This window comes from Salvelinus alpinus, chromosome 29 (genome assembly GCF_045679555.1).
Source record: "Salvelinus alpinus chromosome 29, SLU_Salpinus.1, whole genome shotgun sequence".
NCBI lineage: Eukaryota > Metazoa > Chordata > Actinopteri > Salmoniformes > Salmonidae > Salvelinus > Salvelinus alpinus.
The window spans coordinates 39,654,965-39,679,170 of NC_092114.1; the positions used below are offsets into that span (position 1 = coordinate 39,654,965).

General features: G+C 42.9%; 2 protein-coding genes across 5 annotated transcripts in view; both read left to right on the top strand.

Annotated features, from left to right (window-relative positions):
- Positions 1 to 2,623, top strand: part of LOC139558997 (protein capicua homolog) — a 38,806-nt gene extending 36,183 nt beyond the window's left edge. For all 4 annotated transcript variants that reach the window (XM_071374576.1, XM_071374575.1, XM_071374577.1 and 1 more), the window contains one exon: positions 20 to 2,623. In XM_071374576.1, coding sequence (XP_071230677.1) covers positions 20 to 306 — 287 coding nt within the window. In that variant the 3' untranslated portion in view covers positions 307 to 2,623. The remainder of the gene's footprint in view (positions 1 to 19) is intronic.
- Positions 2,624 to 3,789: 1,166 nt separating this feature from the next.
- On the top strand, positions 3,790 to 23,660 carry LOC139558701 (glycogen synthase kinase-3 beta-like). Its single transcript, XM_071374028.1, has 10 exons — positions 3,790 to 4,105; positions 16,280 to 16,467; positions 16,957 to 17,040; positions 17,225 to 17,335; positions 17,562 to 17,692; positions 20,665 to 20,869; positions 21,095 to 21,190; positions 21,318 to 21,504; positions 21,809 to 21,880; positions 22,303 to 23,660. The coding sequence occupies exons 1-10, from the start codon at positions 3,931 to 3,933 to the stop codon at positions 22,368 to 22,370; spliced, it is 1,317 nt and encodes a 438-aa protein (XP_071230129.1). The 5' UTR covers positions 3,790 to 3,930; the 3' UTR covers positions 22,371 to 23,660.
- Positions 23,661 to 24,206: the final 546 nt, after the last annotated feature.

Genomic DNA, 24,206 nt, shown 5'->3' on the forward strand with positions numbered 1-24,206 from the left:
CCCTCCTCTCCTCCTCTAGCCCAGGCCACTGCAGCCTTCCAGGCGCGCTACTCAGACACCTTTCCCTCCAAGGGGTGTCTGCAGCTGAAGATCAGGGAAGTGAGGCAGAAGATCATGCAGACAGCCACACCTGGAACCCCTGGAATCTCTGAGCCCGGTGGGTCAACAACAGGGGTCCCGGGGTCAACAGACTCCACCTCCGCTGCCAACGGCTCCTCAAATACTAACACTCGAGATGGTACAGGGACGGAGCCCGGAGAAAGAGGGAGGAGTCCCGAGGAGCCCAGGAGTTTGGGTAAATTGTAGGAATGGAAAGAAAGAGGGATGGAAAGAAGGAGAAAAACAAGAGAATGGAGTAGATAGAGAGAAAGTGACAAAAGAGAGAGAGAGTGTTGTTGTGACCCACTGCATGTCCTTGTACATGTAGTAACACGGCTTCAGTATCTCGTCGGCACAGTTCTGTACTGGCCGTACTCTCAGCACATTTGTAGTTTGTAGTTTGATACAGAACATTCTGTGGTACACACAATTCTTTCTGTCTCTCTCGCACATACACACACACCCCACCAACGCAGACTGTTACTCTTGGGTGGCAGTCACAAGCACTGTCACACGAAAGATGACCATACACAACGGCACGTTGTAACAATTTGTGCGGATGCAGTTTGCCATTGACTTGACTTCCCTCCCTCCACTCCTCAGCACAGTGGTTGGGATGTATCCAAATGTAACCTCCACTGAAATTCCACAGCCCCTCTATGCTGCAACAACAGACAGCACTGAAATGGACTCACACACACAGTCTATCAGTCTACTCAACATTCGCCTGACCAAGCCATTGGCCTGCACAGTTTTTAGCGATTGTAGAAAGTGAGTCAAGCATGGATACCATTGGCTCCCGATAAAGGGAGGCGAGACTCAGTGTGACAATTGACCCAATCCCTGGCCCAATCAGTTATCACTGTCACAGACAGACTGAGTTCCTATTGGCTGGAGAGGATGTTGTATATTGGGGTTTCCCCCCTTGTGGACGCCATTATGAGATATGAAATATGTAAAGATTGAAGGGTGATGCGTGACAAAGCAACAAACTCAACAATGGTTGGCTGTAACAGAGCACAGAGAAAGGCTGAACGAGACGATGGTCCATTCATTGGTCAACTCGAGTGGAGGCTGCGGATTCCACCAAGGACACCGGAAGCAGATGATGTGACATGGCTCACTTGGCTACCAAGTGGCTTCACAAGCAAAAGTAGATATTGAATCAACTTCTAGGAGTCACCCAGTGGATATGTTGTTTTATCTTGTATTGTTGCAGTGGAAATAACACGTTTTATGTGGCCTGTTTTCTCTCGTGGCTCTTATTGGTGTTTCTCCAGCATAAACTTATATAAAAGGGGTTTTGAAACAGCCCACGCGAGCCCTCTTCTAAATTTTACTTTGGGCCATTTCCCCTCTCCCATGACTTCTCAGTAGACACATAGAGGGGGAAGGCAGTTTGTTTTTAAACGTTGAAATCAGGTGTTTGCACAATGTGTGGTCTTGTGACTGCAACTTAAATCAGGAAAGTATTGTTTTTAGAGATTGTTTCATAGAAATGACCTTGTTGTTATCAATCCCCCCTCTTCCATTTCTAGCCCCTTTCCTTCCCCCCTTGCTTCCTCTCCCTGCCCCTCTATCCAAGTGTTGTTAGAAAGTGCCCTTAAGCACTGGTCCAGGGTCAGTTCTGTTATGTAGCTCAGGATGGCTCTGGTTAGGGTTTAGTTCAGGGAAAGCAGATCCTAGACCAGCCCTGCAGGGCATTCTCTGGAGCCCTCTCTCTTCCCTCTCTGCCACTTTATTTTTTCCTTATTAAATGGTGCAATACGATATTTGGAATGGATGGGTTATGTGGGTCTGTGCCATAGATATTTACAGTACAGTCAGAAGACCCATTCTAATAACAATGGCATAAGAAGAATGATCTGAGATTACTATATTTGAAGAGATAGAGCGTAGCTAACTAACTAAAGTCAAAGAAATTCAAATAGCACTTTTTGCCTCTTCACTTGTTTTGGGAAGAGTTGGGGTAGTTATGGATATACCTTTATTTCTCTGTATACAGTTGGATGTGTGAAAATATACATATTTCCATATGTGCATATAGATGATGTGTGTGTTTGCGCACATGCATGTATGGAATCAGCCACACCCAGATTCCTTCACATACCATACAATAAGACATTATCAATCATATGTTCTTCACGTATTCTAGAGGCAGTATTTTTACAGTCACAAGGACTATTATATGACATCTTGATTTGTTATATTAAAGAGATAGTCCAAGATCAAAGACATAGAATTTGTCAAAGATTTGTTGAATCTTGCAAAGGTGAGGCCTGAAATGATTCCATGAACATGCATGTGCGCACGCAACAAACAGACATACATACACACACACACATGTATGCGTGTACACTGTATGATTGTGCTTCAAATAAACTGTCCTTACCTTGGAGAAGGAATTTTAGAATGAGAGAGATGAGTGTTAGCTCATAAACAGGCATGTTGACCATGTGCAATATTTCTAAACAAAACACACAAAAAAACTAAATATTGAAAATATTAAAGACATAACACAATATCCTTTGTCTTTGTTCTGAGTCAGATTAGTGAATGTGAGTGTGCTGGTATAATGGAATCCATCTCTGTACAACTGACCCAAGATTCCAATGGAATTACCCCTGTAAGGTCTGTAATAACAAAGAACTACTTTATGCTATGTGGATGTAGACACCCCCATGTTTTGCCTAAAGTTGTGAGCCCGTACTGATAATTGAAAGGATGACTAGAAGAGAATCTGAATTCAGTGAACGTCAACCAGTGACTCCCCAACACTGTCGACTGTGGTTGCTTCCACAAAGTGAAATCACCAGTATTTTGAGATTCCCTTTGCCCTTTGTTAATTGATTTTCCATACACAAGTAGACATCTCACACCTGTGCCATCAGTCATCTTAAAGTGGGATTACCTGGAATTACAATGTCAAGATCCTTCCTGCCATGGCAGGTGGCGATATGAACTCATAATCTCACGATCGTTAATCCAAAACTACAGTTGGTGTACCAGACCATTCAGGTACCTGGGTGACACTTTTTGCATCATCCATTAATTGACATCAGGCACTACATTTGAGTCACTTGCCACCTCTGACAACATTGTTGTGAATTGTGTGCATTCCTCGGGAACCAGACACCCGGGTTCGAGGCCCGGTCAGGAACCGCCCTGGATTTGCTACAATGGTGTCAGAAGTGGGAGACAACTGCTGTGAGGCCACCAGAGGCATGTGAAGGCGCTTGAAAGAAAGTTTAAGGATTATTTGTAGGTGTGTGCTATACCGAACCCTTGGGACGTCCCTACCCCATTAAAATGTAAAATGGTTACGGTTAGGTAAGGGTTAAGGTTAGGTTATGAGTTTGGGTCAGGGTGCGGACATCCCAAGGATTCCAGATTGCACTCGCCATTATTTTTATGTGGAATTCTTACTTTTTCTCTCCTCTAATCTAAAACATTATTGGATTTGTAGTTTTCATGTCTGTTCTCCCTTTTGGGTACACATCATTATTACAGTCACGGTAGAAATCCCAGACGGAGCGCCACCTCTGGTGAAACGCAACGTTATTTTAGCAGTGTAGTTCTATAGGCATTTTCAAAGACACGGGAAGCAGCAGCCACGTCGAACTTCATTTCCCAGGAGGAAATGTAATCTGTCAGTTTTATACGATCTACGAGCTCAGACAGGCAGTGCAAGGGAGGACTCATCTGAACGGTGTCAATTCTGTCTGTCTTTCAATGATTATTGCATTTGCAGTCAAAACAGGCAACATTTAAACTCACTTGGCTATAAATTGTGAATCCCTAGCCCCCCGCCCGCTACCCTTGCACAGAGATATGAGCGGCAGCGGGCGGCCCAGAACTAGCTCGTTTGCTGAGCCACAAGGTGTTCCCGGAGCCACTGCAGCATCCACTGGATCAGCCGCTGCCGTGGGGAGCAGCACAGGAAAGACCGGGGTCCCGCAGGCCTCGGGGAGCAGTTCGTCTGGATGCTCGAATTTAAAGCTGTCCAGTAGGTTTATTATGTATTTTATGAAAAAGACTGTCTTGGATGATTAAAAGACACGCATTGCAGTCCAGTGTCCAATGTTGTAGCTAGTGTGGACAGTTGTGCACGATTTCCACGGCGAACATTGTTGTAACGTTAGTTTGAAAAAGCAAGTTAGTTAACTCGCTAGTTAGCTAACTGCCTTGAGTAGCTAAACGGCTAACGTGTCAGTTAGCAAACTAGTTAACTTGCTAACCAACGCCAAAAATCAAGACATTTCGCGTTAGTTAGCTAACCTTATTTAGCTTTTTTAACTAGGCAACTGTCTAGGTTAGTTATATTAGCTAGTTAATGACATCGAGGTACCGTAACTAGCTAGTTAGCTAAATATAAAGAAAGCATAAGCAACGCAAACAACCTTAACTACGTGTGCTAAGACATGCTAGCTAACTTGTAACCAGTAGCTAGAGCAGATAACGTTAGCTAGCTAGCGTCTAATATAGGTTTTAGGTGACTACCGTTAGTTACCAGCTAGTTTACAAGGGGATTCGATCTAGTTTCGCTAGTTAGCTATTTAGCTACTGTAACTATGCTAACGTTACTTACACACCGTTTGTACATGTTACCAAGCAAACGAGTTAGCGATAGTTAAAGATAAATAGTTGTTTGAACTAGCTAACGCGTTAACTGGCACAACAAACTACAGGCTAGCGTTAGCTGTCAGTTGGTACTATACGCTAAGGCTAGGTAGCCTAATTTATTTGTTCATAACGGTTGACTAAGCTACTTGTAGCCAGATAACTAGCTTTGCGTTTCCAACACAGATTTATGTTAAGAGCACCCTTATCTATTGTTCAAATTAAGTCAATAGTGGATACTTATCTATCCAGTAGCCCAGACAAGCAACCAGCCTTGAAAGAGCCCTCTATACATTGACCGTTAATTAACAGGTGATAAAGAACTTGTTATAAAGTGACGAAACATGTAACCGAGCCAGCTGTATAATATGTTAGCTAGCTAATAATTCTCAAAGTGGACTAGTAGATGACAATCTGAAATACTTGCTTACATAGCACATCAACAACGTCCATGCATAGTTTACAAATGTTTTTGTTTCATAGAACATGGTTACAATTTCTCCCTTGTAATGCAAATTGGCATTGGATGGCTTTATCCACCATGATGGTCCATCATGATGGTCCATGTTAGTCATGTAGAGTATATTATGTGTGCCGACTTTTTCCGGACTTTTTCCCCCCATGACTAAAAGTCCCGAAGCTTCTGCGTATGTGCAGATCACGTTCTGCCCATGTTTCTTTTACCTCTACTTCACAAACACATTTTTGTGGTCCCCTTCACATTTCTCACTGTCAATCGTAAATGGTGATTTTTCAGGTTTTACTGGTGAAACGTCAGTTTGATGGGGATATACAATTAGAAATTCTTGAGTTATAATGTTGCTTCGAAGTAGCCTACAGTGTTTTGAATGATTTGCAGTGAGTGAATTTTAGGCCAGATAGTGTTAAAGATGAGCTGAAACGCTAAAACAATATCTTGTTCTCATACAGTGCATTCAGAAGGTATTCAGGCCCTTTTTCCACATCCTCATCAATCAACACACAATATCAGATAATGACAAAGCAAAAACAGGTTTTTAGAAATGTTTGCAAATTTAATAAAAATTAAACAAATACCTTATTTACATAAGTATTCAGATCCTTTGCTATGAGACTAGAAATTGAGCTCAGGTGCATCCTGTTTCCGTTGATCCTCCTTGACATGTTTCTGCAACTTGATTGATTGGACATGATTTGGAAAGGCACACACCTGTCTGTTATAAGGTTCCACAGTTGACAGTGCATGTCAGAGAAAAAATAAAGTCATGAGGTCGAAGAAATTGTCCGTAGAGCTCCGAGACAGGATTGTGTCGAGGCACAGATCTGGGGAAGGGTACCAAAACATTAATGCAGCATTGAAGATCCCCAAGAACACAGTGGCCTCCATCATTCTTAAATGTAAGAAGTTTGGAACCACCAAGACTTAAAGCTGGCCGCCCGGCCAAACTGAGCAATCGGGGGAGAAGGGCCTTGGTCAGGGAGGTGACTGCTGGCTACTGTATTGACAGGTGCGTTTGACATTTTACAGATTGCGTTGCAACCCACTTTCAATGCCTATTATTAGTAGGCTACCTTGCATCCATTCCAAGATCGCTGCACCATTCGGGAGCCCAAATGGATAGAAACATTTGACGTGCTCATGCAGCCTACATTACATTTTCTTTACTGTAGTAAATTGTGTAATGAATAACAATGGCTTTTTGAATTTCTCCATGCAAAATGTCTTATGTAGTTTCAATTATTCCACCACCACCAATTTGTTCCCTATAGAGTGTGTATGAAAGGCTGCCTCTCTCAAGCTGTTCTCATTTTATGTATGACATCTCTCCCACACAGTACACACGTGTGTACCTTCTACTCACGTTCCTGGTGCGTGCCAGAACAAGTTCATAGTTATTGTAAAGAACTAATGGTGCTTTGAAGACTACTGGGAACTCTGGGGAGGGAATAAGGTGAAGGCATGACATCAGTGTTCTTCAGGTCAGAAAGATGCCTGAGTTTCCGACTTAGAATTCTGAGTTGGATGACCGTTAAACGATTTTTCCAAGTCTGAGCTTTTTTTCTTTTTCCCCTGGAGTTCCCAGTTGTTTTGAATGCTTGGAAGTCTGAGATTTCAGAGTTCCCAGTTGTTTTGAACGTGGCATAAGTTATTGGCACTCCTGACTGTTAAATTAGTGGTTCCTTTCGTGTGCGTTATTGAACAGTAACTTGCGTTCCATGTCACGGTTTATTGTATTTTCCCCTGTATATTTCTTAGGGAGCACACCATATTTCCCCTCAGAGTTTAGATGTCTCTAATACCGTTTGTCAGCAGTTAAGTGTGTTGAATTAGGTAAATAGCCATGTTGAAACCTACCTTAAACTAAATTGAGTATATTTAGTCCTGTTATTCTAGTTGATTGGAGTACTGTTATAACTGATAGAAAATGCAACTAAGTAAACATTGTTTATTTGTGGAACACTGAAATCTTATCACGTGATAGTATTGTCATGTCAAACAAGCACATGACATGGCACAGGCCAACACGAGTGTTGAATGGTTTGAGGAATCCAAGGTCCAGTCTTGTTTTTTTTTTAAGTCTAAAGGTCTTTATTATGTATAGACCACAGAAAACACATGTTTCAGCGTAGAGCCTTGATCATTGTGTAAGTTATGGAAAAGAATTAAACACTTAGGTGTGGTCTCAAGGGTGAGGTTATCCCAGGTCACCACTTGGGGGTAGCTAATGGGTTACAATCACATCAATGGCGTAAAACAATCAAAGATGATCATTGTACAAAATAACTTCTGAACACATTTGAAATAAGGTGGCAGAAGGGCAGGACAAAGGACAGGCTCCAAGCAAGGTGGGAGGGGGTGGCCTCATACAGTCAGGTAGAGGGTCCCCTCAGGCAGTTGAGAGAGAAGATAAGAAATGTGGGGTTAGCTGCAATAGTGTAGGCTATAGCCTAGCTGGGGCTTAGTAGCTTCTAATGTACAAAACAATTGCATGGTGAGAATTATGAATCTTGAGGTCAAAGCATTTTGGTGAAATGAAATTTCAGTGGTGAAATCAACTCTGGGCTGATTGATCTAGACTATTTGAAATCCTACTACATTGCAGCAGGAGTTTTCAGTGTAAACAAGACACACAGTGCCATTCATCCTCCACCGTGGCAGTCTTTTTTTATTTATTTTTTGAATAGTGTGTGCTATATGGACAGCTGGGCTATAGAATTGCAGTGACTAGCATCGACCCAGCTAATAATACTGCCGCGAGCTAGGTGCTATAAGAGCAAATCTTGCTCTTTCTGTTTGATAACTTGATTTGTAACGAATGTGAGCATGAAAACAGCATCAGTTATTTAGCTATAATCTTTCTTACATCTAGCGACAGGTGGGCTGTGGACCTTACCTCTTTCCACTAACTGGCTAGTACGTCTTCACGCTCTCTTCCCACATCGAACAGAGTTGCTCGTTGCTGTATTGGCCTCTGGTGTGAAACTGCAGCCTGCAATTCGGGGCGTTGGTGCATGTGGGCATGTCTCTCAGAGCCAGTGTAGTAGGATTGGATATTAGTGCTGTATTGACACTTTGCCTGTTTGATGGTTCGTCTGAGGGTGTTGCAGGATTTCTTAAAACGTCCGGATTAGTGTCCCGCTCTTTGAAAGCATCAGCTCTAGCCTTTAGTTCAGTGCGGATGTTGCCTGTAATCCATGGCTTCTGGTTGAGATATGTACGTACGGTCACTGGGGACAACATCGTCGATGCACTTATTAATGAAGCTGGCCTCCCAAGTGGCGCAGTGGTCTAAGGCACTGCATTGCAGTTGCCTGCTGTGCCACTAGAGATCCTAGTTCGAGTCCAGGCTCTGTCGCAGCCGGCCACGACCGTAAGACCCATAGGGCGGCGCACAATTGGCCCAGCGTCATCGAGTTAGGGGAGTGTTTGGCCGGCATTGATGTCCTTGTCCCATTGCGCTCTAGTGACCCCTGTGGCGGGTCGGGCGCGTGCACGCTGACACGGTCGCACGGTCGCCAAGTGTACTGTGTTTCCTCTGACACATTGGTGTGGCTGGCTTCCAGGTTAAGCGGGCATTGTGTCAAGAAGCAGTGGTTAGGTCGTGTTTCGGAGGACGCATGGCTCTCGAACTTCGCCTCTCCCGAGTCTGTATGGGATTTACAGGACTGTACCACGAAATTGTGGAGGATAAAAAACAATGACGCCGATGACTGATGTGGTATACTCCTCAATGCCATGGGATGAAACCTGGAACATATTCCAGGCTGTGCTAGCGACAGTCCTGTAGCTTAGCATCCGCTTCATCAGATCACTGGTACTTCCTGTGAGTTTTGCTTGTAAGCAGGAGTCGGGAGGATAGGTCAGACTTGGAGGGAGAGCTTTGTGCAAGTTGTGTGTTAAGGTGATCTAGAGTTATTTTTTTGAGCACGTGACATGCTGGTAGAAATTTGGTTAAACGGATTTACATTTTCCTACATTCAGCAGTGCCGCCTCTGGTTGACCATTTTCTTGTTTGCTTATGGCCTTATACAGCTCGTTGAGTGCGGTCTTTGTGCCAGCATCGGTTTTTGGTGGTAAGTAGACAACTACAAAGAATATTGATAAAGTCTCTTGCTAATGTGGTCTACAGCATATCATGAGGCACTCTAACTTAGGCGAGCAAAACCTTCCTTAATATTAGAGATCGCACCAGCTGTTGACAGACACCCACCACACCCCGATCTTACCAGAGGCTGCTGTTCTGTCTTGCCGATGCACGGAAAACCCAGCTAAATGTATATTGTCCTTGTTCAGCTACGACTGTGAAACAGAATATTCGTTTTTAATATCCCATTGATAGGATAGTCTCGAACGGAGCTCATCCAGTTTATTATCCAGTGATTTCACTTTCGCCAGTAGAACGGAGGGTAAAGGCGGATTATCCACTCACCGACGCTGTCTCGCCAGGCATCTGGCTCTTCGACTTCTGTAAAGGCTTCTCCTCTTCATATAAATGTCTGGAATTTGGCGCCGGAGGGGATGACCAGGCCCATTCTGTCCCATTGATTCCCCCCCGCCCTCACCGTCGTTAAAGATATATTTCTCCTTAATGCAGCCGCTGTGTCAGATTTCAAAAAAGCTTTACGGAAAAAGCATAATGCAATAATCTGAGTACAGCGCTCAGGCACCAAAACAAGCCATACAGATACCCGCCATGTTGTGGAGTCAACAGAAGTCAGAAATAGCATTATAAATATTCACTTACCTTTGATCTTCATCAGAATGCACTCCCAGGAATCCCAGTTCCACAATAAATGTTTGTTTTGCTCGATATCGTCCATCATTTATGTCCAAATACCTCATTTTTGTTCACGTTTAGTTCACAAATCCAAATTCATGAGACGCAGGCACTTAGTCCAGACAAAGTCAAAAAAGTTATATTACAGTTCGTAGAAACATGTCAAATGATGTATAGAATCAATCTTTAGGATGTTTTCAACATAAATCTTCAATATTGTTTCAACCGGACAATTCCTTTGTCTTTAGAAATGAAAAGGAACCTAGCTCGCTCACAGCCGCGCCCATGATTTAGCTCATGGAATTCTGCCAGACCTCTTAGTCAAACAGCTCTTATTTGCTCCCCCTTCACAGTAGAAGCCTGAAACAAGGTTCTAAAGACTGTTGACATCAAGTGGAAGCTGTAGGAAGTGCAATCAGACCAAATTTACACTATCTTGGATAGGCAAAGACTTGAAAACCTACAAACCTCAGATTTCCCACTTCCTGGTAGGATCTTTTCTCTGGTTTCTGCCTGCCGTATGAGTTCTGTTATACTCACAGACATCATTCAAACAGTTTTAGAAACTTCAGAGTGTTTTCTATCCAAATCTACTAATAATATGCATATCTTAGCTTCTGGGCCTGAGTAGCAGGCAGTTTACTCTGGGCACCTTATTCATCCAAGCTACTCAATACTGCCCCCCATCCATAAGAAGTTAACAGAACTGCTGGAAAACAGTCCCCGACAGAACACTGTTTACCGGTGCACGGCTAGCTAGCTACCGTTGTTGCCTCCCCCTTCTTCTGTGGGGTTTATCGGCGGCTGGCATCCGTTAATGCATTAACGCTACCTACTGTACTGGAGCGCCCCAACTCGTGCCTGTCCTAGCTTAAAAATGGACTAATAGAAGTTTAGAGGGGTTCCTGCAGATGGAAGAATGCCTATATGCAGGAACACCCTGATTTGCATGCTGCAATTTGCACCCTTCTCGTATTGGTTGCCGGTCCATCAGTGTTTCAAACACTGTACCCTGAATAGTCGAAGATGGAGTGTACTGCATCTGGCTTCAGGTTATGTGTCTTCGATTAGCATCCCAGCGGTATTGAACTGTTTTTATACACATCTGAATATTTGAAGTGGGCACTGCTAGCCCTGAATCTGGGGGCAACCGGTGCTTCATAGTCACAAGCCATTGTCGCAACACTGATAATCTCTTGAGTGGTAGGTAGGGCTGACCCCATTTAGTCGATTTTTGATCAATAGGCAGTTGGTCGACCAAGATTTCTTTTTTTTTAGTCGAGCAGTAAATGTATACAAAAAATGTATGGCACACGAGACACCTGTCTGAGTGGACTACTCCATTGCATAGGCACACCACTAGTACATTTAGCCTACCATTTAATTCCCATAATTTCTAATCTACAATGTTTGTTTACGGGAATTTCTGTTAATGCATTCAATATATTGTTAGTTACCGTTGTCATGGGAGTGGACACGTTGTTTGCAGAGCGCACAACCTAGGCTACGCTTGTGAAGTTTTGGTTTATTTTATTCCATTTACGAGTTGTCAATTTATTCCTTGTCTTTTGTTTGAAGCGCTCCTGTCAGTCTTGAGTAAGAACACGCACCTGATTACGCGTAGAAGTAGGCCTTGGCTACCTACCCTCTGAGTTTTTGCCACATGAGAGAAAGGCTGTGTTTTTGTCTTGCAGTAACTTCTTACTCAGTGCTTGACTTGATGAAAGAAGTGCAGGAGCAGTCTTTTTCCTAGTCTGTCCATTAGACTATGTTCACAAATTACGTTATGCTATAGACTTCCTGATTATTTACTGTTAAGGGTTCAAAAAAACATTTTCCATGACTTGACTTTTTTTAACCAAATTGTCATGACTATTATTATAGCCTACATGGGAAAAGTAAGCGTTGACACGAAGGCTGCTGTGCCTGATCCCATGTAGGCCTACCATCTCCTGCCGTTGTGCCCTTGATCAAGGCACTTAACCCCCCACAAAGTAGAACTGCACTGTTAGTCACATGTTTTTAACATGTGGTCATACCTCCATTTGGAGAGCTCCTGGGTGTGCAGGCTTGGCTTTTGATCTGGCCCTGAAACACCCAGGTCTGCTTATCAAGGTCCTGTTGAGCTGTTGTTTAGGCTACAAAGTGAACAAAAAGGAGGATGTTTGCCACCCTTGATATAAAATATTGCAACATTACAACCAAATACTTTTTGTCTTTATAAAAGTATTCCCTCATTCAATTAATCAGGGATCAAATGGATAAAGTAGGCTACTTCAAAGCAAGGTATCTAACTAGACATGTTTTATATAAGGCTAAAATATGAATGTATCACGGGATATCTATGCACAGCAAGTTATTTGTCATTTAGGCTGTTCTTAAAATATTTTGAAAGTTGTTGCAATTACATGGATGCTGTTTAATAGAGGAGAATTTCAGCATTCCAACGTTGCAGATTTATTTAGGCTATTGCCAGTGGGAAGGCGACAACGACATTAATGCTTAGTTAGCTATAGTTAACTAGTGAGAAATGCTACAAGTTTTGAAATGGCTGTCAAGTTAGTCTGTCATTATTTTATACCTGCTGCTGAAATGTCACGCTCTCTCTCCTCTGGCAACAGCCCACTGGCACACACACACTTACGGGTCATTCCGATGATTGCTGATTATTTAGATTAAGTGATTGATAACATGTATGTGTGCCTTCATTAATTAAATTAATTACATACAAATTATGAAACAAACTTTCATGACCTTAAACCCAAATAAACCCCCTAATTTGACCATTTGGAACAGCGCATCACGCGCATTCAGGCTGGCACATTTTCAATCTGCGCAATCTCGAACTGCCTACTGTTACGCAGATTCAGACTAGTGGCAAATAAACATGAACAAAGCGGAATCAGGAAATGTATGCCCTCATTCGATTGCTATTCAATGCAGATCCCTCCGCATTTCCGCTTTTATAAACCATTTTTGACTGTGTTAACTTGGGCCAGAATAGATAGGCTACTTTATTTCCCCCAAATTCCGCAAAAATTCGAGGTGCCAGTACGGCGCTCCAAACCGCTCCGGCCCAAGTAAAGCACTGGTCATACGATACTATTATATGAAGTTCTGTTATGTAGAATACTGTCATTGTGATCTTGCGGACATTGATTCAGCTTTGATTTATCTTTGTTAAATGACCATTCGCCAGAGTAGCCTGTTCGCTACGAATAGAGCAGAGACTGTTCGTAAAGTAGAGAATACACGCATGCGCAGAAGCTTCGAGATCTTTAGTACAAGGGAAAAAGGATCTGCAGCCATTCCGTATTATGTTTGATATAAATTTGACCTCAAACCTCATGGTATAAGTCAATCTTGGTGAAACATTGAGCAAAAATGTGGACAGCAGCTTGCTATTGCTAGCTCATTTAACCTGGGATATGAACATTGAGTTGTTATTTTACCTGAAATGCATAAAGTCCTTTTCTTTATCTTTGTAGAATTTTGACCCATTTTGAGTCACACAATCGTGTGTTCTCTTCTCTGACATTTAATCCACCGATAAAAGGGGAAACTAATAGTTTCTAGTAGTCCTGAGGAATTTTATGTCGGTTGGCAACCAACTTTAAGGTGCATTACCACCACCAAATGTACAAGTGTTCATCTTTCAATCACCCACATGGGTATATGCTCCTAAAAAGCAATTAGGACCAAGTTCTATTTTAGCGCCTGGCTACAGACGCAAGGAGTTTAGATGATATGTATGTGTACATTTATTTTGCAACGCAAGCGGTGTGGTCAGCATGTTGGAGCAGGGTCATTCTCAGTGCAAAGGTCTCCAGTTCAATTCCAGCCATCTGGCCCTGTTCTGTCCTCCATACAGGAAATGAACCTCACATGAAGGTATGCCTGCCTCAGAGAACTCTCTGATCCAGGCCACCAAACACTTGTTTGCGTTCAAGTGTGATAGATGAGCTCGAGGATGGGCCTATTGGATAATCGCAAGTCTTGTGTTCCTTAGGTCAAATGATGTTCAAAGGAGCACAAATAGCCCTGGAATAGGGATATTGGATTTTACAGTAAAGCATGTATTTGTCTCGTCTTCCGACAAGGCAGGCGGTTACTATAGTGGTTAAACAACCACGAGGTAGTTAATAACTCGAGCCCTGGATTCTGTTCAGTAGGACATTGGCGCAACAATCTTTGCAACACCAAACAATCTTATTGGACAAGTCTAGATAGTATTTCACTCAGCTTAAAACATGTTCTCTTTAACAGGACCCTGTAGGGCTATTTTCTATGCTGAGCAGTTCTGTTCTCTGCGTGCTGCCTGTTTTGGAAATGTAAAGGCCTATTATCACTTGAGCCCTTGTTTACGTCACAATGTTAAACTAGGTCACTAATGTTATCCACAATAGCCGTACATTCATTCAAAAGACCACCTTTCATGATACAGTAACTATAGGAATGAACCATATACAGTGCATTCAGACCCCTTGACTTGCACATTTTGTTACGTTAAAGCTTTATTCTAAAATGTATTCAATTATAATTCTCATCAAACACACAATACTCCATAATGACAAAGCAAAACTGTTTTTATAAATGTTTGCACATTTATAAAAAAAAAAGTATTCAGACCCCATGACTTTTCCCACATTTTATGGCCTTATTCTAAAATGGATGAAATAGTCCCCCCCCCCCCCCCCATCAATCTACACACAATACCCCGATAATGACAAAGCAAAAACAGGCTAGCAGAAGTTCTTGCATATTTAAATAAAAAACGGAAATATCACATTTACATAAGTATTCAGACCCTTTACTCAGTACTTTGTTGACGCACCTTTGGCAGCGATTACAGCCTTGTCTTTTTGGGTATGACGATACAAGATTGGCACACCTGTATTTGGTGACGACCTCTGCAGATCCTCTCAAGCTCTGTCAGGTTGGATGGGGAGTGTCGCTGCGCAGTTATTTTCAGGTCTCTCCAGAGATGTTTGGGCTCTGGTTGGGCCACTCAAGGACATTCAGAGACTTGTCCTGAAGCCACTCCTGTCTTGTCTTGGCTGTGTGCGTAGCGTCGTTGTTCTGTTGGAAGGTGAACCTTTGCTCAAGTCTGAGGTCCCGAGCACTCTGGAGCAGGTTTTCATCAAGGATGTCTATGTACTTTGCTCTGTTCATCTTTCCCTCGATCCTGAAAAGTTTCCCAGTCCCTGCCACTGAAAAACATCTCCCACAGCTTGATGCTGCAACCAACATGCTTCACCGTATGGATGGTGCCAGGTTTACTCCAGACACTACTCTTGGCATTCAGGCCAAAGAGTTCAATCTTGGTTTCATCAGACCAGAGAATCTTGTTTCTCATGGTCTTAGAGTCCTTTAGTTGTTTTTTGGCAACTCCAAGTGGGCTGTCATATGTCTTTTACTGAGGAGTGGCTTCCGTCTGGACATGCTTCCATAAAGGCCTGATTGACAGAGCTCTGCAGCATTTCACCAGAGTGACCATTGGATTCTTGGTCACCTCCCTGACCAAGGCCCTTCTCCCCCGATTGCTCAGTTTGGTCGGTTGGCCAGCTCTAGGAAGAGTCTTGGTGGTTACAAACTTCTTCCATTTAAGAATGATGGAGACCACTGTGTTCTTGGACCTTCAATGCTGCAGACATTTTGTTTGGTACCCTTCCCCAGATCTGTGCCTCGACACAATCCTGTCTCGGAGCTCTACGGACAATTCCTTCGATCTTATGGTTTGGTTTTTGCTCTGATATGCACTGTCAACTGTGGGACCTTCTATAGACAGGTGTGTGCCTTTCCAAATCATGTCCAATCAATTGAATTTACCACAGGTGGACTTCAATTAAGTTGTAGAAACATTTCATGGATGATCAATGGAAACAAGATGAGCCTGAACTTCATTTCGAGTCTCATGGCAAAGGGTCTGAATACTTATGTAAAGTTAAAGTTTTTATAAATTTGCCAACATTTAAAAAAAAAAAAGAAAGAAAGAAAGAAAGAAAAAAAATAACTGTTTTTGCTTTGTGTGTGAGGATACATTTATTTAATCAATTTCAGAACAAGGCTATAATATAACAATGTGGAAAAAGTCAAGGGGTTGAATACTTTCAGAATGAGCTGTATTAAATGTCCTTGTTCATTGTCACACCATAGTAAAACAGCATTTCTTATTGTTCAGATAATAGGCCTACCTTCCCGTTTTCTTCAGTTTCGTACTTAATGAACACCACTGATCACCTCTCCATTTCAAATCTGAAAAGACAACTATTTCGTTGACCCAACTTATCGTTGTTTCCCAGGGGACAGTGGGAAGGTGACTACGGTGGTGGCCACATCTGGGCAGGGTCCCGACCGACCACAGGAGGTGTCCTACACGGACATCAAGGTGATCGGGAATGGCTCCTTTGGTGTGGTGTACCAGGCGCGCCTCATCGACAGCCAGGAGATGGTGGCCATTAAGAAAGTGCTGCAGGATAAGAGGTTCAAGGTATGGAGGCCATTCTCTTGATGGCCAGGCTTCGTGTCTCCCAGAGTCATATTTGTTTTTCCAAGCTATAGCACATAATCATTTATAGAAAGCTGTTTTTTTAATGGACCGTAATGCGGAGTTTTCTTAGGGGGTTTTGCCATCTAAAATTGTCTTGTCGTGACAACACTAATTTGTTTAACACGATAGTGATATGAATATCCATTTTTGGATTGGTCTTGTAAATTCCCACTAATGTTATGAGTAGCTACTTGTTTGTCTGAATACAGGACACCGCTTTGTAATTTTACAAGGAACATTTCCATATTAGTTTGTGGGAGAAAATTGGTATTGTAGCCTAAGTTTATTTTTATTTTTTTAGGTGACAGAAATGTACACGTACTTGAACAAACACGTATCACGCGCATACCAAAGATCCATGCGCTTACAGATCAATCCGAAACCCTTGACATTTCCCACTATTCTTTGTTGAATAACTTTCCTATGTAGAACCGAGAGCTACAGATCATGCGAAAGTTGGACCACTGCAATATCGTGAGGCTACGCTACTTCTTCTACTCTAGTGGTGAAAAGGTAGGTTGCCATCCATTGTTTTTGGCACACTGAGCACCTGAACTGTGTTTCCTCATTCTTCCCACTACAAAGTTTGTTACATTTGTAAAGCGCTTTTTCATTGTACAAGAATAATCTGAGGACGTATGGAGTTATGATTTAGTGTAGTCATATAGTGATTTTCAGTTCTCTTCCCCCTATACAGAAGGATGAGGTGTATCTCAACCTGGTGCTGGACTTTGTCCCGGAGACCGTGTACAGGGTGGCCCGGCATTTCAACAAGGCCAAAAGCATCATTCCTATCATTTACGTCAAGGTAAACTCTCTCGCCCTCTTTCACTTGCTCTCTTTCGTTGTCCCACTTTTGCTTGCCTCAGCGTCTGTTCATTGGACTTTGATTGTCCAGTATGTCATTCAATTATGAACTATCCTTTTTTTGTTTACTCTCCCAGACAGGCTTGGCATTGACACAGAATGACTCCCTCTTATTGATTTGTTTATAGTTCTAATTGGTTTATGTCGGCCATTTTGTCTCTTCTCAGGTGTACATGTACCAGTTGTTTCGCAGCCTGGCCTATATCCATTCCCAGGGTGTCTGCCACCGAGACATCAAACCCCAGAACCTGTTGGTGGACCCTGAAACGGCCATCCTAAAGCTCTGTGACTTTGGGAGGTAAGCTGGTTAGATATTTCCCTCCACACAGTGTGTTAATGTGCTATTGAGCCAATATGACTGACTGGTACCTAGTATTGAAGTAAACTTGGGTCTTATGTGTTCTGACTGAATGGGTTGAATAAATGGGCTCAACCAGACAGAATGTGAAATGGATCTATGCCCTCCCTTGAATGGGGCTATGCAACACTGATCCAGTTGTCCTTAGTTACAGTTACCTACTCACACCCTTTTCATGTGTATTTTCCCCATAGTACATCCATTTCTGTTACTGTGCAGACAAATGCAGGGCTGCTTTCTATAAAAAGTATACACTGAGCTTAATTGTAAATTAGTAGAAATCGCACTGAGATATTTACTTCGGTATATATAAAAAATACACTGAGACGTGGGAGACCCACCCCTCGATCATTGGTTTATCTAGGGCTGTATACCTTCGTTTTTGCTAAACATCAAAGGGTAGTGTGGTCAGGTGGTCTCAAGGAGGCACCAAAGAGCCGTGTATAATCCCATACCACATGGTTAGACCTGCATGGCTGAGTGTTCGCCTCTACTGCTAAGCATCTAATGCTTTTCTTACCAGTGACAACTGTTGCAGTGGTTAGAGATTGAAGTATTGTAAGAGAACACTGTCTTAGCTAGACTCAGCTTAGACTGTATTAGCTTAAACTAGATTTATTTTAGAATACTCGGGTCGCCTGATATGAAAATGGGGTCGCGGGAGAATTTCCCAAATCCTTGTAAAAAAAAATATATATATATATCTCGTCTTTGTCTCAATCTTTGTGGTTAACCTTAAAAATCTAAATGAAAATTATTCAAATCTATAAGTTCAAAATCTACCAGAGCTCCCTTAGATTGTGGAAAAAGGCCACACTTGGTCGTTACACTTGAACCACTCCCATGGTGAATGGAGATATTACCGGCCGCAATTAATATGGTGAAAGCAATGTGTGGGGAGGCACAAACTCCCATCAATACCTTTGTCAGATAACTCTGTGAAACTAAGAATTGATGCTATAGCTAGCAATCAAGAGGAAACTGACTGAACGACTCAAACTCCCCACCTTATGCTCTCCAAATGGACGTTAGCTGTGAGGGCCGAGATGCATTGACCTTTGTTCGCTGCATGTAGGGGGGATGCTTTTCACGAGGACATGTTGTTTTGAGCATTGAACGGCACAGAGGCTGTTCAGTGTGCTGCGTGGCTATACTGACGAAAAACCAATTCCATGGGATCGAAGGTGGGCTTTTCCACAGATGGGGCTCCATCTATCACAGGATGGCGGGCAGGCCTCTGCACTCTAGTTATGAATGTCTCCCTCTGCCATATGGATGCATTGTATGATACACCGGTTGGGGTATGTTCCTTGTCAATCATTTGCTTATTGGTGAAATCAGCAATCAGACAATCTTTAAGTAAATCGATCAAAAACATTTCTTAATGCAATTGCAGACAGAAGTTGACAACGGGAACATAGCACGCATGTTTCCGAGTAAGTTCTACAAAATAGGAAAGGGTCCAAGTTGCTTTAATATCCTTGCAGTCAACCCCTAGTGATGTAACTGCCTATGTCAACACCTTCTACTCATGAGACCAAGCCCATGCACATACAGTTATACAAACTTGCAGGAGAGACAATAGTTCCAGTGTTTTCTAAAGGCTCCACAGTAATTTTCCACTCCCCAAGTTGCTTTATAGTGGTATGTCTGACTAGTCTCTTATCTCTTTCACTCCCCTGCAGGGTTCTGTGTCTATGAATCTCTTTTAGCCTTGAGGCGCTTTCTCACAGACGCCCTGTTTTGACTGCAGTAACTCACACATCTGTCAGACCGTTTCTTTATAAGAAGCAGAGACTAGAAAAGAACTAGTAGGAACAATATTAAACCTTATAATGAATATTGCTAATCTATAGTCCAGGACCCTATAAATGTAGTGGGAAGGGTCTTATAGCCCTTCCCCTTCTATTAATACAACATAAACATAATAAATTATTTTAATACATCAAACATTTGGTGCAGCCCATATCGTGACCCGCCCCCCATCACACCCACTGAGCTATAATGGATACACGAGAGCAACTGGCGGCAAAAAAGCTGGGCGCAGAACCTGGAGATATTCAGCAGGTAACTTCAATTGTAAACTACATGGAGATACGGTTTCAGAGCATGACTGTTCTATTTCACTCTGAGGCTTGGTGGTTATCGAGGGGCAGTGTTGTAATAATTTTTTTAGAGTTGCGAGAGGAACTGTTGTCATTCGCAATGGATGTAAAAACAGACTTTGTTGTCTCCTTGCCTATGTAACAGACATATTTGTGAAAAAGAACAAACTGAACGCAGGCATGCAGGGGAAATACCCCCCAAAAATCTACAGACCAGTGTCCGAATCAGCGAAATCTGTTTGACTGTGATCCTGGCTCAGTTGACATGCCAGTAAGTGAAATCGAACAGCTGATCGAGCTGTCATGTGACCGAATGCTGCAGACAACGCATTCACGGGTCACTGAAGGAGTTTTGGTTCCTGACTCAAAGGGAATACTGTACCGTCTCCCTCCGAGCATTAAAACTCATGGTACGCTGATTCAGTGCTCTCATCTGCATTAAAAACAAATATCGATCCAGGTTGGATGTGACAGGGGAGAGGAGGTACGCACTGTTGACCACGCCCTCTGACTTTGAGAAGCTCCGACATGCATCAAGCACACCAATCTCATTAGTGCTGGTGAGATAAGAGAAATTGTCAGACTCATTTGCAATTTATTGTCATAGCCCCACATTACAAGTATATATGATGGTGAGTTGAGAATACAATCAGAAATACTGTTTGAATGTTTTGCAATTGACTGCCATAGCCCCAATTTAATTGTTGGGGTCACAAGGTTTCAGATGTCAAAGTGGGGTCGTGGGCCCAAAAAGTTTGGGCACCACTGGTCTAACCTTTAACCTCTGCGGTTGACCCCTACCTGCAGTGCTAAGCAGCTGATTCGTGGGGAGCCCAACGTGTCGTACATCTGTTCGCGGTACTACCGCGCCCCAGAGCTCATCTTCGGCGCCACCGACTACACGGCCAACATCGACATCTGGTCGGCGGGCTGCGTGCTGGCCGAACTGCTGCTGGGACAGCCCATCTTCCCCGGGGACAGCGGAGTGGACCAGCTAGTAGAGATCATCAAGGTGAGTAAATAGGAAACGTGTGTGTGTTTTTCTTTATGGTTTACACTACAGGGACAAAATACCTGACATTCTGATTACATATCAGCATTTGGAGGACATTTGGCTTATGAGGACGTGTGTGTGTGTGTGGGGGAGGAAAGTTGGATCATAATCAGTGATGTGGAGAGAAACCAAATGATACCCATTGTACACTACTAACTGTATACTTGTATGTCTGCTACTCAGGTTTTGGGAACTCCAACACGTGAACAGATCCGTGAAATGAACCCCAATTACACAGAGTTTAAATTCCCCCAGATCAAAGCGCATCCCTGGACTAAGGTAAATGGATATATATATATATATATATGTGTGTGTGTGTATAAACATTCTATTTTTGGATTTCAAGTAATGTCTTGTGTTTAATAACTGTTTCATGTTGTCTGTTACCTTGTACCACCTCTTACAGGTGTTTAAGCCTCGTTCCCCTCCGGAGGCTGTCGCCCTGTGCTCGCGCCTGCTGGAATACACCCCGATCACGCGCTTCTCGCCCCTGGAGGCCTGCGCACACGCCTTCTTCGACGAGTTGCGCGCGCCCAACGCCCGGCTGCCTAGCGGGCGAGAGCTGCCCCTGCTCTTCAACTTCAGTACCACGGGTCAGTACACCTTGTTGACCCCTGACTGTCTGTGACCTGAAAGGGGTTGACTCTGTTTAAATTCAGGGAATCAATTGAAACTTCAATTCAAGAATGTAAATGGACCTGACCCCAACTTTGTTTTGTGACCTCTGCATCTTTCCTACAAGTAGGTGCAGAATATCTACAATATGAAGTTTAGAAAGTATTTGTTTCAATATGTATTGTAGTATAGCTATGCGTTGTAAGACTTTGTTCCAATTTTGAAACGCTATTACCTTGGTCTTGTAAAACTAATGCTATTTCCTCTCTTGTCTCCTTCCAGAGCTGTCAATCCAGCCCCAACTGAACTCCACCCTCATTCCTCCTCATGCCCGCGCACAGACAGCTTCCTCTGGTATGACCCCGTCCCCCGTCTCCAAACATAGGCATTGGCTACACATGTCACTTCAGTAGATAGAGTTGCTGTCAATCACATTCCCATTTCTGCACCTAGTTTTATGAAGTAGTGATTGGCTACATCTAAGCTACATCCACATGGATGGTAAGACTAATGCTGCTTTTACAGATGGCAAAAATAATGTCATGTTTCTGGTCATTGCATTGAGAACGTTTGTATTCTAAAGGAGGTCCTCTAACTGGAAACCTGGGAAATGTTTTCAGATCAGTTTTAGAGGAGGTCTTACTACACACATCCTCTTACTATTAGCTGTGTAATTTTTTCCAGTGTATTCCTGATAAGAAAAATCAATGTATTGTATCCACTCAATATACCTAACACTTTCTCTACCACTTCCTCTTTCCCCTGTCCCTTTGTAGATGGCTCTGGGTTAGCCGGCTCCTCTCAGCACAGCTCTGTACCCGGATCACTAAACAACAGCACCTGAAATGTCCCTGCAAACCCTCTGTCTGCCAGCCACACACACACACACACACACACACACACACACACACACACACACACACACACACACACACACACACACCTCTGTCTGCCAGCCCGACACACACACACACACACACACACACAGCTCTGTCTGCCAGCCTAACACACACACACACACACCTCTGTCTGCCAGCCTAACACACACACACCTCTGTCTGCCAGCCTAACACACACACACACACTGTATTGCTTCTATCTTCCTCGCTGCTTGTTATTTTCCCCCATTGGTTACAAACATACCTTTTTTGTAGTGTACATACATTGAACAAACCATTCATAGCCGGAAGAGGATATCATTAGCTGACAAGGTAGTTTTGTTACTTGAAATTGAAACTCGATCAGCACTACAGGCTAAGAGTTGGAGACACGAACACACTTTCTCATGTACCGACACCTTAAGTGTTATCCCACTCCCTCGCTGCATCTCCTTTGGCCCAGCTCTCTTTCTCTCCGGCTGTTTATAACACTCATGTTCCTGCTGTTGGGGGTGGCATTAAGCTCCAGTAGGTGGGACAGGCCCTCTGTATAATACTTTTTTTTAAATCAAGGTTATTTTTCCTTTTTTTTTCTCGGTTTTATTTATTTGACTGAAAACTTCATGAAGAGTTCCTGCCACCACCACCACACACAAAGTAAACAGGAGTTTGTCTCTAGAAGCCAATTGAGGTGTTTCCCAGTTAGTCTACGATGGGACCAAATGATTCTAATGGCATAAAATGGTGCTGGTTGCAAGATGGAGAGATGAAGAGGCTGTGTTTTGTTTTATACTTTTAAATGATATTTAAAAAGAGATTAAATGACAGCTGCTTTTTTCTTTTACTTGTAAATGTATTTATTTTTTAATTTGCTTCGGAAAAGGCACTGTGAATTTTTACATTGAAACAGGAGTGCAAGTTATAATTGGTAGCCGTACTTGCTAGCAATTTCCCATGTTGTGTGTTGAGGAACTAAAGGAAACGTTTTGACAGAGCGTGAGGGTGGTGGCGTTTGTGTGGTGACAGAGATCCAGGATTCACATCTATGTAGCAGCATCTCTCCCACTGACAATCACAAACTGAGCCTACCTTTACTTTCCATGGGAAGACAATCAAGGTGCTATCGATGATTAAGACTGCTGCGGTAGTCAATTGTCACCTTCCTATTGGCTTCAATAAATGGCATACCATCAATTATATTGTCTGGTGAGGTTACATGTTTGATAAAAATAAAAAATAAATCTGGTTTTGGTTAATTTGGCGCTTGTTTTCCATTCATAGCATGAACTCTTCAGAACTCCTGATTTGAAAGAGGGAGCTTTCTGAAAGGATATACAAACCTTGCTGTGTTTTTGAGATGTTCATTTCAAATTTGCAGTGAAGAAAGTGGACTTTTCGCAGCAAACTTGTAAGAATCTTTGTCAGTGTGGCACCCATCTAGATTGTAGAGGACGAAGGAATTATCAACTATGGGGGTTCAGCCATATGGACATAAATATATCCTATATGGAGTAGTTGACTCCAGTTTGGACTTTGAAGCAGACCATGATCCCAGTTCCTTGTAATAAATTCTCTGAAATGGGAGTCGAGGTGGGTCTGTGTGAAGACTTACTCTGTTACTGGTGTAGAAGGGCGGATAGCTAGTTCATAGTAGTCCTACAAGGCTTGTACTTTGCTATGTGCTTGTGGGAGTTCATGAGAATACGTGAGAAATTTGAAGGGTGGGGGAATAGCGGAGTTTTTGTGTGTTCATGTGAATAATTGTACCCGCCGACTCAAACTGCACCGTTTTTAAAAAGCCA